At 38.7% G+C, this 15,071-nt stretch overlaps 1 protein-coding gene across 12 annotated transcripts in view; it reads left to right on the plus strand.

Moving 5' to 3' along the window:
• Window positions 1-11,187, plus strand: part of ncam1 (neural cell adhesion molecule 1) — a 109,318-nt gene extending 98,131 nt beyond the window's left edge. For 9 of the 12 annotated variants that reach the window (XM_023352001.1, XM_023351999.1, XM_023352002.1 and 6 more), the window contains 4 exons: window positions 2,361-2,559; window positions 3,299-3,415; window positions 4,183-5,247; window positions 8,325-11,187. In XM_023352001.1, the coding sequence (XP_023207769.1) occupies window positions 2,361-2,559; window positions 3,299-3,415; window positions 4,183-5,247; window positions 8,325-8,439 (1,496 nt within the window). In that variant the 3' untranslated portion in view covers window positions 8,440-11,187. Of the gene's footprint in view, window positions 1-2,360; window positions 2,560-3,298; window positions 3,416-4,182; window positions 5,276-8,324 lie in introns of all 12 variants that reach the window. The other 3 variants (XM_023352006.1, XM_023352005.1, XM_023352008.1) reach the window with 3 other exon arrangements.
• Window positions 11,188-15,071: the final 3,884 nt, after the last annotated feature.

Below are 15,071 nucleotides of genomic sequence, written 5' to 3' on the forward strand. Positions count from 1 at the left end.
ATTGAACTCTAGAGGTTTGGAACAATAACACTGACAATGCCGTGGGGGGGAACTCAAATATTTTTATCGTTTATATTGGCAAAGATTCACAAAATATTTACTGAAATATTAGAGAACATTTATTTTTGTGCAGATTAATAAGATTTTTTTCTCTTGTGCAAGTGTTTTTAATCTGATGTCCACAAAAGTTACATCATGTTTTTTATATATTTATATGTGAAAGGTGCTTCATTCAGCTGCAGTGCTGTGAAAAAGTCACAGATTTATTCTGTTTTATCCATTTCGCCACATGGTATATTTTCAGATAATAAAAGCTACCGACCCTCTTGGAAAAGTAACTGACCCGTTCCTAAATCATAGATTAACTATGATTGAATGCATTTTATGGAGATTGCTGTGTTTAAATTCACTAACTTTATCCATGCCCAACCTGTAGAATCCAGGAATAACCTAAACAGAACCTAGGCTATACTTTTTTGCAGTTGTTTTATAACTTGGCAGACATATTTACTTTGGGAATGGGTCTGTTTTAGGGAATTTTTGTATAAGACGAGGTTGTGCACTAAAATAAATATTTTACAGGCAGCAAGTTTTTTTTTTTTTTTGTTTTTACAACTGATCATTTGAACATCTTTTTTCAAACAGAAATGTTTGAATCAGTCAAAAAATAATTCTGCCATGGAGAGCCTGTTAACTATTTGGTAAGGATGCACCGATGTGAACATTTGGGCCCAATATAAATTATTGCAGATAACCTCCCACAATCCTCTGCTGCATCACTATCAAACAAATACCACATGACCAACATCCCACCAGAAACAAACAGCAATATGACAATAAATATTAGTTAATATTGGCCCGGTTTTATTTCAGACCGAAACCGATATACTAAAACATTCCTATACTGCTGCTAGTGCTGATATTTCATGCACTCTTACTTTTTCGAAATTGGTAAAATTACTGATCTGGATCAAGCAAAGCAAGCAAACAGCCGTTTAAACTTTTTGTACTGAATTAATCTTTCTCTGTTGTGCAGAATCAAAAATCTGTGAATCGCAGTGGTTACATAGGTCGAAATCTTAATTACTTTTGATGAATCCGAGAAAAGGATTCATCAAAAAAAAAAAGAAAGCCCTCATCGTACCACTTCTATGGTTTGAAGCACTTATTATGGTAGAAATTGCCAGAGTTCTTTTGATCTGTATGGAATATAAAGTAAAACAGCACAGCTCCTCCCCCGCATGTTGTTGTGCAGTGTCAATAAAACAAGTTTAAAGAAAGCATTCTGAAGTACTTCAGGTTGTAAAAACTAATCATGTGGGAATTTAACTATTGCCACACATTCAAGTTATGAATTTTCAAATTGAATTTGGGATGTCTGTTAAGCAGCTAACAGTTTATAACGATGTTCTGCACGATAAACATGTATCACTACATTTATGAGGTACTTATTCTGTACCTACATTTAAATCTGTGCATCACAACAAAAACACAAATATCACTGATAACATAAGTTTAATCAATTGTCTATTATTTCAGGAGTAATAGTAATAATTGTTTCAGTTCTGTTTTACATATGTGATTATATCTAGATATCTTTTTGTTTCAAAACCATGTGACAAATGTTTACTGAAATTTGCCATATGAAAATTGCATACCGACCCATGGCTAATTTAGCCAATAATCTGTATAATCAAAATTTAATTAATGCGAATAAACCCCACTCATATAAAACATTAAGTCATCTGCAAATAAAAAAATGATTGCACATATTCAAAATAACATGTCTGTGTGTGTGAGAAAGCAGGTTTCTCCAAGCAGAACACTATGTTGTGCAGGGTGTTAGTTGCTTTAATTGTCAGTAGTCATAATGTTATGGGTGATTGATGTACATATTAAAATATTGCATAAGAAGTCCGTAACAACTAAAGATAGTTTTAGATGAAGAGTAAAGACTCGGCAGGTTTTTCTTTTTTGGAAATGGAAATGTTGACCCGCATGTAACCAGCAACACTGTAAACTTTGGTTTGCTTGTTTTTCTAATACCAAATAAATTGCTTGAAAATAAAAAAAATATGTACATAATTTTGTCCCCTTAAAACAGATCTTTTCATATGAAATACACATTCATCACGATTAACATTAGAGGAATATTTAAACAACTCACACACTGCTGACTCATGTTCAAAATCAATTCAAGGCAACTTGTCGGTAACCACTCCTCAGCAGGTACGTTCTTTATTTTCATACAAGCATTTGAAGCTCGTGTAGCTTTGTAGCACTTTAATTTGGCTGGTTTATGTTGTTGTGCATCTCGCTCCAGTTTCTCACTGCTCTGCGTTGTGTCTCTTGTCTGGCAGATCTGGGTGATGAGGGCCCGATCTTCATGAACATCATACTCTGGGCAGGAATCCTTGTTGTAGTATTTCTACTCCTGCTGCTAGCGGTGGATGTCACTTGTTACTTTGTCAACAAATGTGGCCTTATCATGTGCCTGTGTGGAAAATCAGGCACGGGGACGAAAGGGCACGTGTTGGAAGAGGGCAAAGCTGCTTTCGTGTGAGTGTGAAAGATCAAATTTAAGTTGATTTCGCTAATTTGTTTAATATACCAGCTCTGAGCGAGAGAAAAATACACACCGGCTATTTTTTTCCCCCAGGTACTGTGTTTATATTTTTAACTAAGTTCACACTAATAAGTTGTAAAATTGTACTTAATTCATGTACATTTATGAAGTAATTTAATTATGTATTTATATTTTACACTTGAAAGTGTCTGATTAGTAATGGATGACTTCCTGTTGACCTGGTGTATGTATATATGACACAGATGCCCTTTTCTATTACATTTAGAATTTTATTGATTTGTTCTACAAGGCTTTTCCGAAATAAGAAATAAAAGTTCAAAAACTGTAAAATCTGTAGCTGTTAATACACCTGTGCTACCTTAACTAGCTTTCGTTTTTGCGTCCATCAGGCATGAGTACAAGTTTACTGCCCAACAGAACTGAACAATCTACATACAAAATGCTGAATACTTAACTGAATACTGAATACTTAAATGATATCTAAATAACCATTTTTCTTTTAACAAATCAAAACATACACATGCCTCTTGTGTCGTGAAAATCAATCGTCTCATCAACTCTACTGACTCACCCAGTATATGCAATGACAGAATTGGAAAGACTAGATTCACAGCTCTCGTTGCATCTTCTCACACTAAGCCAGTAAAATAAAATGTTGGTCAGCCCATCATGTGCTCCCATTGTAATAACGCCGCCCTGTCGACCTTATAGGAAAGACGAGTCCAAAGAGCCCATAGTGGAAGTCAGAACAGAGGATGAGTGCACAGCCAATCACAACGCAGCCGGACCGATAGAGCCCAACGAAACTACACCTCTCACAAAGCCAGAGTGAGTAAATAACAGACAAATAGCACTCAGCAACTTTTACGCAAAGGTTTTCTTAACTGTCTGACATTGCACTCCACTTTAAAGAATCGTCTTATTTAACAACACTACTTGATTCGCCTTTTCAACCTGTAGAAAAGTTCAGTTCATTCTTGAGTGGAGTCCACTGGATTGTGTTGCTTTTCCTTTCCTCCTCCCGGTCAAAGGGGATTACCGTACTTTGTGTTTCTGCTCCAGCTCTGGAGATTTTCTGTCTCATTATGTGAAGGTTGAAGCAATACCAGTAAAAGACACAAAAAGGCTTTGTTTTCTCCCCCAAGTGTGGTCAATTCATAAAGCCATTTGACAGCCTCAGCCAGCCATCTCATACCAGAAGTATGGAAGAAAAAGCAAAAAACTGTAGAAAAATGCAGAATGTGATTGTCACTGGTACTGTTTAACCCTTAAAGGTGGTTCAGTGTGGTGCTGTAGTTCACATTAGGAAGATTGGTGCCTTTTAAGTACATTAGTTGAGTAGTCAGTGTACTTCATGTTGGTGTGTGTATGGGATGTATCCTTTAATGTTCACTCACAGCATGATGCCCCCTTTTTCTTTTCCGTTTCTTGCTAAGCTTAATAGTTGCTGTTTTTCAGTTGCTTTTGTCTCTGTTTGTGTGACTTTCTGAAGCCAACTAATCCCTCTGCATGCTGTCGTTCGGTTCACCCCTCCTCTTGTCACAGTCACCCTGGTGTCTAGTCTGTGTGTCTCTGTTCTCTCCCTGCTCTCTCAGGCTGGTGGCTTCTCTGGCACTGGACACCCCCTCCTCCATAGCCACCAACTCAGACACAGCCACCGCGACCATTGATCCTGCTCAGGAAAGCCCCTCTAGCGAGACCACCACACTCACTTGCAGCCTGTCCACCCTGGCCAACGAGCCCTCGCCCACCCCGCTCACCGCTCCAGCGCCGACCCCCGAGTCCAACACAGCCCCGCCGACCCCGGTGGTCTCCTCGACCGCCGTCGAAGCCAAAATGGCGCCGTTGCTCGAGGAGAGGGGGGGTAATACCTCGGAAGAGCCGGAGAAGACTAGCAATCCTCCTGCCACCCCCGAACAGTGTAGGCCTCAAAAGTCTGGAACGCCAATACCGCCAAAGCGCAGACACTCTCCCAAACTCGCTGCTCTGAATGCTAAAAACAGTCCACCGGTTTCCCCTCTCGCCGTGTCTTCTCCTCCTCTCATTCCAGATGGCAAGAAACCTGCACCGAGCCCACCGGTCAACAAGCCCACTCCACAGGCCAACGCCGTGGCCTTAAGCAAAGAGACGCCGGCGCAAACTGCTGCCGCTACAGTGAACACTGCCGCCCCAAAACCAGCCCCAGAGTCTAAACCTAGTCTTCCAGATTCTACCGCATACACCTTTACTGACTTTGACACAGATAATCCAACCGATAACAACATCCCCACAACAAAACCCGCTCCGATTAACACTCCTTCAGATATCCCCAATGCCGTCGAAGATCCACACTTCAAAAATCCCATCACTCTGTTGGCAGACGTCCCCTCGCCTTTACCCATCACCGCGATCGCTTCGGCAGTCCCGAACGACCTCCTCACGCCGGGGTCAGACCTGTACGACTTAACGGCTCCGGACGCAGTGCACAAAAATGCTGATTTAGAGTTAGAGCTGAGAAACGCCGCAGGAAGACCCTCCCGGCCCCTCTCAGACCTGATTAGCTTAGAGAGCCCGTCCGCCGCCCCCTCTCTGCCCAGCGGCGACCAAGCAGACTTCCCTCCCTCAGGCCCAGTTCTGGAGGCTTCAGAGACTCTCAAGACCGCTCCTCCTGTCTACGATGAGTACGGCTCCCTCTAGAGGTTTATCTGTGTGCGTGTGTCGTTCATGTGAGAGTGCGTGTAACTTGTATGCTCATTCATTCACCACCGCATCTTGCCATTGACCACACAATATCAGATATTGCAATGGTAAACTGTGGTAATGACATTGGGGTGAATTTTATTTGTTAGTGGAATGTTGCAGATAGAAGTGGTCTGATGGTTGTCATTTTCTTTGCCTGTGGGCGACAGTTATTGATTGTGGGGTTTGTAATTTGGAAGCAAAACATTAAGAGTAGTTGAGCAAGTTTTTAGAAATGCAAGTTGTCAAAGGGGCAGTTTTATGTAAAATCAGCTTTTGGGCTTGGGCATCATGTTATAATGTTACTGCCTCATCAAAAACATGCCTGGAGTGTCGCCTTGATTCTGTCATGCATGTTTGAGAGATCATTTAATTTGCAGTGGCAACCATTCAGCTGTGCAAAACCGCCTGGATGGACCTAGCGCGGCCTTTGAGACACAGTTTCCAAGCTTCCAAACGTCTGCCTCATGGAGCACCCATTCCCTGTGATTCCCCCACTCAGCTCCTTCAGGCTAGCCAGTAGCAATTAGCAAACACCTGGTGGAACTGCACGTCTGCCGAGCTCATTATACGAGTTACTTCTCAGTAAAACGCCGGTAAAAATGTTGTTATATGGTTAATAGAGGAGTGATGTTGTGATGACTTCCTAAAGGCGGAGTTTCAGAAACAGCAGGAGTTTTTAAAGCAACAGACACCCAATTTCAAGGCGATAAATTAAAAAGTAAAATTAGTTTTGTCATATTTGATATATATATATATATACAGAGCATTTTTTAGAACTTACCAGTTACTTGATTGTTCTATCAAATGGCACAATGTGCCTGGAAAACACATAATGCTGCCCCTTTATCTAAGCTCAATCTGGATATGCACATCCAGTTTTAAACAAAGTTAAAGAAGGATTCAGTTATGTTTATTAGCACATCCAGAGCCTAAATCACATGTGTGCTTTCAAAGCTGAGGCCCACAATGATGTGACTCCACACATCAAAATCTGGAACCCATTAATTTAATTTAAGAATGGTAGACATCGTTACTGACTAATTTACAAACTAGCAGCAGGATTTACCTCTTCAAATAGCTCTAGTTTACTCTGAGGTCAGGAAATCACGGGTTTAATTTGCTTTGAACAATTTTATTGTGCATTTTTGTTTTTCACCAAAAAAAAAAAAAAAAAGTCAGAACAACCAAAAAAAATCCCAAAAGAGATTTCAAAGTAAATAAGAACCCAATGACAATAATGAAAATTAAAACAAGTTAAAAAAAAAAAAGCCATTTCAGGTAAATACATAAAACACTGTCCCCAAGTACAGTGTTTAAGAATCTGGTTTGTTTTTCTTTAAAATAAAAATCTAGATTTTAGGTCATTTTCAACAGGGGTCACAATGAATTCAAGATGATTGAATCATACCTTGTGTATTAATTAGCAAAAGTGATACTTTAAAAAAAATTCTTTAATTTAGAAACAACAAAACTTGACTTATCTATATTTATTCGCTTTTTAAAAATGTAAAGAATAACAGGGTTCCTACAACATTTAAAAAGAAACTTATTTTTTAAAGCAAACAAGGATTTTTAAAGTCCAAGTGTGGCAAAGCTAACACTGTCTGGAAATGATACAATTGTTTGTCCCAGACCTTCCTCCACATTTATTATGGGAGATACAAAAATATCAACTGCCCGCAAAAAGTGCTGTAATTTTCAGAGCGATTACCCATAATGGATAGTGTGACATCTGAGAACGTCTGCCTGCTGCGATTCATTTAGATGAGATTTAAAGATCACAGGTTATCTACAGTGTATCTGGAAAGGATTGTTACAGCCTTACTCCAAATTGCATGAAACGCATCTCTTTCTTCAAAATTCTACATAGAAATACTTAAATATGAAAATGTGGGGAGAGAATTTTTAGAGTTTGGCAAATTTATTAAAGCTACAAAAGCAAGAAATCACAATGATGCAAGTAATCACAGCCTGTATCATGAACGGTGTATTCCTACGGAGGGCAGGAATACCACGGGGAGGAACTAGAGGAGATTGATATTTTTCACAGATTGTCTCATTTTGTACAATTTTACCAAATATGGAAAAATAGTGTAATAAAAGTTATTCTTATGCAGCCTTAAGAGCTGTAAATAACAGCATTCGACATAAATATATCATACTTCAAATTTTGGAGATTTTTTTATCAATATTGACTTTGACATGAACTCAACCTAATGCTTCCTTAGATTTACATTTTCCACATCTAAAATGATTTTTTTTTTAACTGCAACTAACATGAATATAAGGGATGTCATTTATATACATAAAACAGGCAATATGTATGAGTGTAGAAAATAAAACAAATCAAAGCAAATATTACCTTTTTAAAAGAACAACAACAACATTGTCTTCAAAAGCAAAGCACTCTCTTTGCAACCTGAGGTCGCATTTCTATTAATCATCTGCATTAAAACTATCACTTAAACAGCAATATGATCCATATTATGTTTGAAATGCCTTTCTAGTCATAATAATAAGACGCATCAGTTCAGGCTTTAATTCCATACCTTCAAGCATTTCCTCAAACCTTTATCCAGAGGTATCGACAGATTCCAACTGGTGTTTGTTCCTGTGAGCTGCTGACGGATAAAAAATGGGCTTCAATTGGAAGCGGGGACATTCTGTAACAAGCCTGGGGCGCTTTTACTCTTCTATTAATAATGCTCAGAAGTAAAAACAAAGCCAAGCTGATTATTATTATACATTTGCTCAACGTTTGATTTTAGGGAAGAGAGTCAGTTTGGGATGTGGGAATGTCATTATCTGTTTATTTTATCCGACCGTGTCAAGGTGGTGAAGAAATATGTAAGACGACGTCTTAACTGCGGCGTCATCTTACATATTGGGTATTGTTTGTTTCTAGAGACCTGTTTTGTTTTCTGGGATTTCCTTTTTTTTTGTTTTTTTTTCCCCTCCTTTACCACGCACACGTTAACAGTTCTAATTTTAAACTTTGTCTCCTTTTTCACTGCAGGAAGATATTTGCTGATGAGAAAAGCAAACTGGAGGAGGGAGACCTACCAAACCCCCTGATCACTTCGGCACACAACAGTGTCATACAGACAAACACGACAGAGAGCAAAGTATGATGGGCCAACTGGGAAACGCAAAAAAAAAAAATCCCCTCTCTCTCCCTCCGCCGCCCAGTCGCGCTGTACAGCAGCAGTGACAGGAAAAAGCTTTTATTTTTAGTGCCCTTAACGCACTTAACACCACACACCTCCGTGGATCGGTTAGCGCGCACTCTGACTGTTTTCGTTAATTAAATGCTTACCACAACCTGCAGAGTTTTATCTTTAGATCATAAGAGATTTATTTATTTTTAATTCTCATTTTTACGTAACCAGTCCGGACACTTCTGCTTTTACAAAAGGACCGCCTCGTAAATGTGTGAAACTTTAAAAAATAAAATAAAATAAAAACGTGCGTAGTTTTGCCAACTACTCACGAATACTGGAATATTATGAGAAATATAAACGTAGGAGAAAAGGACACTATATATATATATATAAATATATATATAGAAATTATTTTTCTTATTTTATTGTTCTATTGTGCAAAACTTAAACTTGTTTTTTTTTTATTATTATTATTATTTGACTTTTTGTGGGATAGTCTCTAAGTAGCTTGTTCTGCATGTCTGACCTGCAAGTGGTTGTAAAGTTTTCACTGTGTCTGTTACAGGGATTTTTAACGCTGTAAAAAGCGTTAAAAATCCGTTTATCGATTTTTAATCGGTTTATCAATTGATAAACCGAGGCCCGACTTCAGCGTTTAGACGTGCAGTGACTTGCAAAAGTGTTCACAAGCCTGAACGTTTTCACATTTTGTTACGACCACAATCTTGAGACGGATTCATGATGTTCAATTTCTTTTTTCTAAATCCAAGACTGCATGGCATTTATTTGTATTCAACCATACTTGATTCATAAACCGTGTAGAATCATATTTCGCTGCAGTTGTTTAGGTATAGCTCTGTCGTTTCTACACACAGTGACAACAGTATTTTTGCAAAAAGCTCGAACTCAGTCACTTCAGATAAGTTTGGTCTCCTGCTAGAAGGTGAACCTCCACTTATGTCTTGAGTCGTTTGCAGAGTCGGACTAGTGTTGTTGCTAGATTGGTCATTTATCCGGGATGTCCAAAGTGTGGCCTGGGGGCTTTTCATGGTCCTTGAAAGGATTTTGTTCAGTTAAGAACATGGTGACGAAACAGTTGAACAGTTGATGACATAAGACATTTGAACACTGTCTGTTTTTTCTTTAAATAAGGCAACAGTCTGAAGCCCTTTTTGTGTTTTTGATATTTAATGATATGTAGCTTTCACAATGTTGAGCAGGAAAAACAAAGAAAAAAAAAATTTAATAAATTTGCCAGTTTTGACCCCTGGGGGAAAAAAAATTGGACACCACTGCCATGTATGTTGTAACTTGTACCTTTCACAATTATGCACACCTTTGTGTTAATCAGTCTCAAAAACTAACAAAATCCGTTAATGTTTGTATCAAAATGTGAAAAAAAACAAAAAAAACCATCAAGAGGGATTGTCACTTTTGCAAGGCAAAGTATTTGTTTTGGTAAATAATGAAAAAAAAAGGCTGCAGCTGCAGGAGGGAAATATTCTACGATGCAACAGTGTGCATGATCAGATCAGATATGGACCAATTTGTCAAACTTATTCTGTCACTGCCTTATAATAGTGCTGTTAAATATTCACGATACCATGCATTTAATGAAAAAAAAGGAACGTCCCGAAGATGAGAGACGCCAGCGGAACAGCTGACTTAAAGCCAAGTGTTTGGAGGAAAAAAAAAACCCTCCAAATTCAAGTGAATGTCACGTGACCGCCAGCTGAATAACGATATTTGTTCGGAGGACGAAGACGGTTTATCTCCTTGACGCGTGTGGAGATCACAGCTCTGGCTCCATAAATTTGGAGATTTGCTTTGAAACACCAAAAGAAGACGGAAAAACTAAAAAGAACAAGCATTTTGTACTATTCAAAAACGACCGACTCCTCTCCCCTCCCCATCCCTGCCTGCAAACTCGTGCACTGTACCCGTGTGTCAGTAGACTGTCTCGTCATCAGTTTGTATGATAACCTGTATAGCTTAGTTGTGAGGGAGCCTAATTTTTTTATTTGGTGTAATATTAGACGAAAAAGCACATGGAGTGTGGTCATTATAACAAGTGTAGTGTATAAAAACTGTCCATCTCTGGTCACAGCGCTATATAATTGCCGGCTGTAGTGAGGGAAGGTGTTTTTGAGCTTTGGCATGAACTCAGTCAGTGCTTCATAACGTATAAACTACGAGGTACAGATATGTGCTTCTGTCTGTAAAGGAGAAACCTGTTCTCATATTGAACCAGTGTGTATTCCCTGAGGAGCTTCTTCTGGCATAACTACACAAAGTTTTTTACTTCTCCCCCGTCCGTGTTTTCTGATATGCCGTTGGGATTAATCTTATTTATTTTTATTGGTTTTAAATATTATCGTCTTTTTTTTGTGTATAAGAATCACTCACCGAGAGCAGCTGCCTGATGAGTTGAGGAATCCCGTTGGGCGGGAAGCAGGTGAGCCACCTGAAACAGCAGAACAAGTCATGTGTTGATTTTTTTTTGTGTTTTTTTTTTATGAAGTTCAGACATCAAATGTAAATTCCAGAAAGAACGGAGTACAGATTTCTTCTCATCCCGCTTCATTCTCGTTACCTCGTCACCTCGCTCTCTCGCCTCTGGATGCTCCTAACTGTTTTTATTGGGTGAAACTCAGAAAACATCAGTGTACAGCCTGAGCGATTACCCATTTACAAAATAAAAATGGTTTCCGAATCCAATTTTCTCCTAGCTTATTTGTATTTACATTTTTTTTTATTTACTTACAGATGTGTGTCAATAAATCTGAATTCTGGCACTCTGTTCGAGAATGATACTCATATCTCCATTACAAACAGTGATATTTTTCAAGCATTCATAAGGTTTAGGATTTACAGAACAACTGGCTGTTGAGAGAACTGCATCCAAGTGTTTCGATGGAAAGGTGAGTGGAAGAACAAAGTGTGGTAGAAAATATTAGAGCACAAACGGAGAGATAAAGCTGTCGACTTTGCAAATTGATTCAATAAAAAAATATGAACTTTTCAATAATATTCAAAAGGGAAACATCACATACATTTCTTTTATCGTGGTTTTAGAACACCAGACCAGAAATCGCGTCTATAAAGATGTGGCTTTGTACGCATACTCCACTACATGTGCTGTAATTAGTCACAGCTGTTTCTGCATGTGTTACTGCATCCATGCAGTGTGTGCTGGAGGCGTTCATAACCAGTGGCTTTGAGGTTACTTTAATAAGGGGGTTTTCACTTGCCTCCATTGCTGGAAGGTGTCCTTCCCGTTGTGCAATACCGTACGTCTGGTACGGTATTGCACAACGTCTGGATTTTAGGTCAGGCAAGTTGTCAAATCAAGCTGGCAGATGGTTTCAGCATCTGTGTTAAGCTCACCAGCAAAGGGAAGAATAAAATATGCTCAAATTTCCTGGTAGACGACTGCACTGACTCTGGATTTGATAAAACACACTGGACCAACACCAGCAAAGAACATGGTTCCCCCAATCATCTTTGTGGACCTCTCCACTCTTCCTCTAAACTCTGGATGTCAAAATGTTTTTTTCCCTCAAGTTTTGATCAATATTCTTTGACATATGACCCTGTGGTCCGCCAGCTCCTTCACCAGTGACGTTTTGTAGTCTAATCTTGCTATCAAGGGTGTTTGCTGGATAACTGCCAAGTAACCAGTTCTACCCATAATTGTGTGCCATACCAGCAATTCTGTATTTTAAAAAAAATTATTGAAGGAGCCATTCTAGCTGTAAGCCAGCTTTTTTCATTAGCTGTAAGCCAAATATATCAGAAATGTTTGAAAAATATAACTACTGAATGCAATCAGTATGAATTTCCTGAAATAAATTAACTTCTGGATCCTTTTCCAATTTTTCTGTCACTCGCCATTTTATTTTCTACTCTCGTGTTTATGCAGTGACACGGGTTGGACAGCAGATGGCAGTGATGGCGTTTTTTCCCCCCCCCTCTCTCCAAATTTCTCCTTCCACACGACAAAACACCCTGGATTACTTACTGAAATGTTACAGACCAAGCAGGTTGTCTTCCTCCTCAGAACTTATCAGAATGTTTCATTCGGAGAGAGACAGACGCTGGGCTGCAAACTAATCCATGTTACTCTTTGAAAATGTGTTTGTGCAGGAACAAACTTGATACATCCAGGCTCAGATGTCTAAACTATGTTCCAGTAGGGGCCTTGATATTTTCACGTGGCATCCCTTCCCTTCAGTATCTGTTGTGACATAACCTGTGTTGTGTCAACAGAGCGTCAACAAACACACCGACACGGCCTGGAATCCACTTTCAGCCACTCTTTATCTATTTACTCTACATAAAGTTTTATTTCCCCGTGGAGACACGGCTCCGTTACACACCCTCAGCCTGTCAGAAATGAACCTGTCCTGGTAAATTTGGCACGTTACTGTTGTTGTTGCTGTTGTCGATGGACTAAAGCTCTCATTAACTGATGTGCATGATTCCACTTTAAAACAATCTCGAGATGACGGCGACTGATTAGAGGGACTGTCACTTTTTGATTTCTGGATTTCCTCACTCTGTTGCCAGTTCTGATGTCCTGGAGATCCGTCTGACAGAAACTGTGATGGAGAAACGAGCCTTGACGTTCTCACAGCCGGTCAAGCTACCCGCTGGCACAGGAAGCAGGAGAGCCGACTACAGAGTAAAGCAAGAGACGTGCTTTAACTGGAGAGAAAAATGTCACTAAATACAATCATGTCCATTGTTACCCAAGCATGAACACCACAGATCCTTAAAGTTAGCTAATAAATAAATTAATGCGATGGCATTTATCATTTTATTCTTCCGCAGTTTAACAAAAAATAAGTCGAAATGTAAAAGTAGCAACAAGGTGCATCTCACAATCATGTTGGGTACGATGACACTAAATAAAAATGCCAGTGTTTCACTGTGTTAATATAAAAAAATTAGAGGAAACTAAAACTTGAAAAAAATATCTCATTTTAATAAAACAACTTATGAAGGATATCGATACTAAAATGAATAAAGATCTGTTTGTCTTTTTTATTCTTTCACATACAACTTCTGCATTTTCACATTTTCTGCTGAATAATGTTTGTTTCACCTTAAAATCTGTAATGAACTAATTTTAAGACATGGCAAGGTTCCAAGTTATAACCATCATCTAAAAAAAGAGCTTAAAATCAGCTTCGCTTTTTAACAGTTCTTGAAGAACATTCATATATTAATTTAAATCTTAAAATGTTTCTCTGCAAATTTTAGGTGAGAAAAATATTGTAACTTTTATGTTAAAAATGTATTAAGTTGGAAGCTAAAGTGTATTTTTTCTTCTTTTTTTGTTGAACTAATATTAAAAAAGAACACGGTAAGAGTAATCCTAGAGTATCCAATAACTGGCTGGATTTATCTTTTCTCTAAAAATGGTTTTTGTCTTATTCTCTCATATGTTTCTTGAATGTATCTTCCGATGGCTGACAGTAAAACAAGGAGCAGAGGATAGCGTCAGAAGTGAATGAAGGAGAATGTGTCCTAAAGCACCAAATACCCAAGATGCCACAGCCAGGATGAGTCTAATCTCTGAGGGCGGTGTCATCATCTTGAGGTCAAATGTTAGAAATTAAAAACCTCAGCCGTCACGTCGTATTTCCTGCAGTTGAAGACATTTTTACGTTGTCTTATTCTTGGTGCCCTCCAACAAAATCTCATACACAAAGGGAAAGTTTTTTATGTTAATTGCACAAACAAAAATGCAAGAGAAAAAACGCTTCAAGAAAGCCGCGAAGGGAAGACGACCGACATGTGGCACGCTCGAGTTGAATTTTTGTCCAGCATGGACTGAAAACTAACACTTGTCCTGAATTCAAATGAAATGCAGGCCAGTCTTCAAATTAAAACAGAAAATGTTTTTTATAATTTACACATTTTACAGCTTTACACTAATCCGCATTACTCCATCCAAGATGTGTCAAACTCAGGTTTTTGGGCTAAATTTTAACCGTAGCGTAGTTATATTTGACCCCAAAGATGATTCCAAATGTCTGTAATAGATGGTCTGCCCACAGACCGCGCATGCTAGCACAATAAACCTCTAAATACTCTGGTATGTTAATCAGGACACATATGGATCCACCTCTCTTGACATTCGTAAGCAACCTCATGCTAATGAATGTCATCTTAGGACACCCTTCCTAAAGATGCTGAAATGACAGGTGATAAATAAACATTAACTGGACATTTGGGAAGCAAAATATCTGTTCATAAAGGTAAAGGACAGACCTGCTTGTCTTGTGTGTAGAGCAGATGTAGCTGGTTTTCAGTACATACTGAGGTTTGACTACAACTTTTTCCAGGTTTTTAATTTTAGCCAATAATTTAATACCCTTAAGCCAATCCTGCAGCATAAACGTAAACCATGATAATAAGTATTGTTGCCATTTTTTACAGGTTTAGCCTCAAAAATCAAGATTTTCCTCTTCGGACTGCTTCAACATGTGGTTCTGATAAAGGCGTTTTATTTTGAAAGCCCAACTCGGAACTCCCGTTTCCTCCCCTCAGAGAAATTGACGTTTGGTGGCAGACTGATGATTTGCTTACTTGAA

Source organism: Xiphophorus maculatus, chromosome 18 (genome assembly GCF_002775205.1).
Source record: "Xiphophorus maculatus strain JP 163 A chromosome 18, X_maculatus-5.0-male, whole genome shotgun sequence".
Lineage (NCBI taxonomy): Eukaryota > Metazoa > Chordata > Actinopteri > Cyprinodontiformes > Poeciliidae > Xiphophorus > Xiphophorus maculatus.